This window comes from Austrofundulus limnaeus, unplaced genomic scaffold (assembly GCF_001266775.1).
Source record: "Austrofundulus limnaeus strain Quisiro unplaced genomic scaffold, Austrofundulus_limnaeus-1.0 Scaffold142, whole genome shotgun sequence".
NCBI lineage: Eukaryota > Metazoa > Chordata > Actinopteri > Cyprinodontiformes > Rivulidae > Austrofundulus > Austrofundulus limnaeus.
Genome location: NW_013952544.1, coordinates 831,170 through 833,744, shown reverse-complemented (window position 1 = coordinate 833,744; position 2,575 = coordinate 831,170). Strand labels below are relative to the sequence as shown.

At 42.8% G+C, this 2,575-nt stretch overlaps 1 protein-coding gene across 1 annotated transcript in view; it reads left to right on the top strand.

Moving 5' to 3' along the window:
* Positions 1–1,592: 1,592 nt before the first annotated feature.
* The window catches only part of atp2b3b (ATPase plasma membrane Ca2+ transporting 3b), a gene marked incomplete at its 3' end in the record, with an annotated part of 43,807 nt that continues 42,824 nt past the window's right edge, over positions 1,593–2,575 (top strand). The window contains 1 exon segment of the mRNA XM_014016295.1: positions 1,593–1,854. Coding sequence (XP_013871749.1) covers positions 1,605–1,854 — 250 coding nt within the window.

Below are 2,575 nucleotides of genomic sequence, written 5' to 3'. Positions count from 1 at the left end.
GTACCTATAAACATACTGTATTATATAACAAATACCTTCATAATTATAATTGTTTTTACATTTTTTATACATCTATACAGACGCAACCATATAAATACACTGGAAATTTCATATTACATTATATTAAATAATGTTACAATAACATTTCTTACATATAACACTGCAGAAAATGTCTGAAGGAGGAACTGTTCGGACTTTAAGCTCAACTTCAGATCAAAATTTGTGTTTATTTCTTGAGCAGAAGTTACGTTTCGCAGATTGTTTCTCCTTCGAGGCGAGAGCCGAGGCGGGCGCTGCAGTTTGTCCGTTTTAGTAAAAAGATTTGATTTCATGAGAGTTGACGGGGAGTTAGCTCAGAGGGTGATTCACGCTTTGAGAGATTTAGTTTGAATTTTTATTTTTTTTATTTTTTGGAGCTTCTGTTGATGCAGGAACTTAAAACTTGCATCTTTAAAAAAAAAAAATCATGACGTTAAAACGAAAAAAGTACATCATGAACTTGCAGTTTGAAGCAGATTGYTTTGTAGTTTTGCAGATATGTTGTGATGCAATTCTCAAATGTGGGTATGCACTCAATGTAAACAAAACACTACAATCAGCAGACTTCTCCCCAACTGCTGTGATTTATTAATTTTTTAAGTCACTTTGGCTGTTTCTGTATAATTTCCATCATTTTGTTTCTGTTTGTGCCAACGAGCAGCTGTAAAATGATTAGTTTTTAAAGCCTAAAAACATTTTAAAATGTTAAGAGTTTAAACATATTTTTAAAACTCCCATCCCTTTGTTCACTCTCACTCATATCTTAGKTTTTTTTTATTTTAATTCAAATAGTGGGAACTATTGGACTGAACTTTAAGTTTCTGCTGCCTGTTATATTTTTCTTCTGAATATAATATGTCAGTGTTGTGTTTACAACACTTCACAGAGCCAAAACAAATCAATAGATGCAGGTTTAAATATCAMGTTTGTGCAAATTTTCAAATTTATTCAGTTTAGTTTGGTTTTCATCTCGTTTTTCACTAAATGTTAGAATAAATGATTTTTTTAATGCTTATTGTTTAGAGGTGCTGTTTCATTTTGTTTCCTTTAAGGTTTTGCTCTGTGAAGCACTTTGAGACGCGTCTCGGCCTCTCGAGCCGAGCTGAGTGAGATCGATAGGACCGAGAGGTAATGGTTCTGTAATGGTTCTGTCTCTCTCGCAGGTCCTGGTGGTGCGGCAGTAGCTACCTCCAAGGTGGATCTGGATCTGCTTCCAATCTGCCATTTCTCAGCCGCCTTCGCCCCTCTCTCCGTCCGTCCGCCGTCGACCTCCTCGTTCCCGTCGGCCCGTCCATGGACTGGCCGTGACCCCGGAGGGAGGGGGACAGACACGAGGACGGAGTGGAGTCGCGGAGGAGACGGAGGGAAAGAAGTCGTCGCCCTTCCTCCCCTGCCTCCCTCTGTTATGGAGGTTTAACGGAGCAGTGGGGAGGTCAGGCCAAGATAGGCCCCTGAGAGTTTCATCCCCACGCTTTTAGATAAAACGAACAAACAAAACAAGAGCACATGAGCAACCGAAGGACCTGAGCAGACCCGAACAGAAGCGAGACGAGAAACTTCCTGAGATGTCAACAACGGCGACGATGGGCGAGATGGCAAACAGCGCCGTGGAGTTTTATCCCAAAGGGACTCGAGGCAGAGGCGGAGGAGGAGGGAGGGCAGACGGCAGCATTTCGGGGGCAGACTTTGGGGTGACGGTGAAGGAGCTCAGGGAGCTGATGGAGCTCCGGGGCGCCGACGCCCTGCAGAAGATCCAAGACAGCTACAGAGACACAGAGGGCCTCTGTCAGAGACTACTGTCCAGCACCACTGATGGTGAGCATGCATGGCTTCCAAACACAGCGTCACGATGAGTGAGTGAGTGAGTGAGTGAGTGAGTGAGTGAGTGAGTGAGTGAGTGAGTGAGAGCACAGCTGGATGAGAGAGACTGCACTCTGGGCTGGAGTCTTGTACATCACTGCAGAAATGATGCAAGTACCGTATTTATTCAACAGTAATACGTAAAATTTAATCCATAAAATCATTCATAAATTTGGGGGGTAGTACTATACTCGGATAAATACTTTTACTTGTACTTTAACTGAAATATCGGCTTCAWTCACAAAATTATTGAGTCCGGAAATGAGACCACGTCGTAAAAAGCAGTTCAAATGAGCTTACCTCTGAYGCTCTTTCATTCTTCAGAGCAAGATAATAACAGATCCAGGCAGGCGACATGATGTGAAAAAAAGGAGGAAAAAAGGCAGTCCTGTGATAGCGAACTAATGACATTAGCGTGTGACCAGGCCGCTCCTGGAAGAACAACAAACACACGTTCGTCTGTAATGGCTGCCGTCTACCGGTGTTCTGAAAATGTTTGTATCCCTGAAAAAACATTTCCCCACCAGAGGCTCGCGAGTAGGAAGTAATCTGCTTTTCCCCCACAAGATGGCCCWAATCTCATGTGAAGTCTCTGACTTTTGTGTTGGCGCCTCCTGGTGGACTATGTGTAAAATGCCAGAATTCATATGATCCTGCTACAGCTGATATATATTTG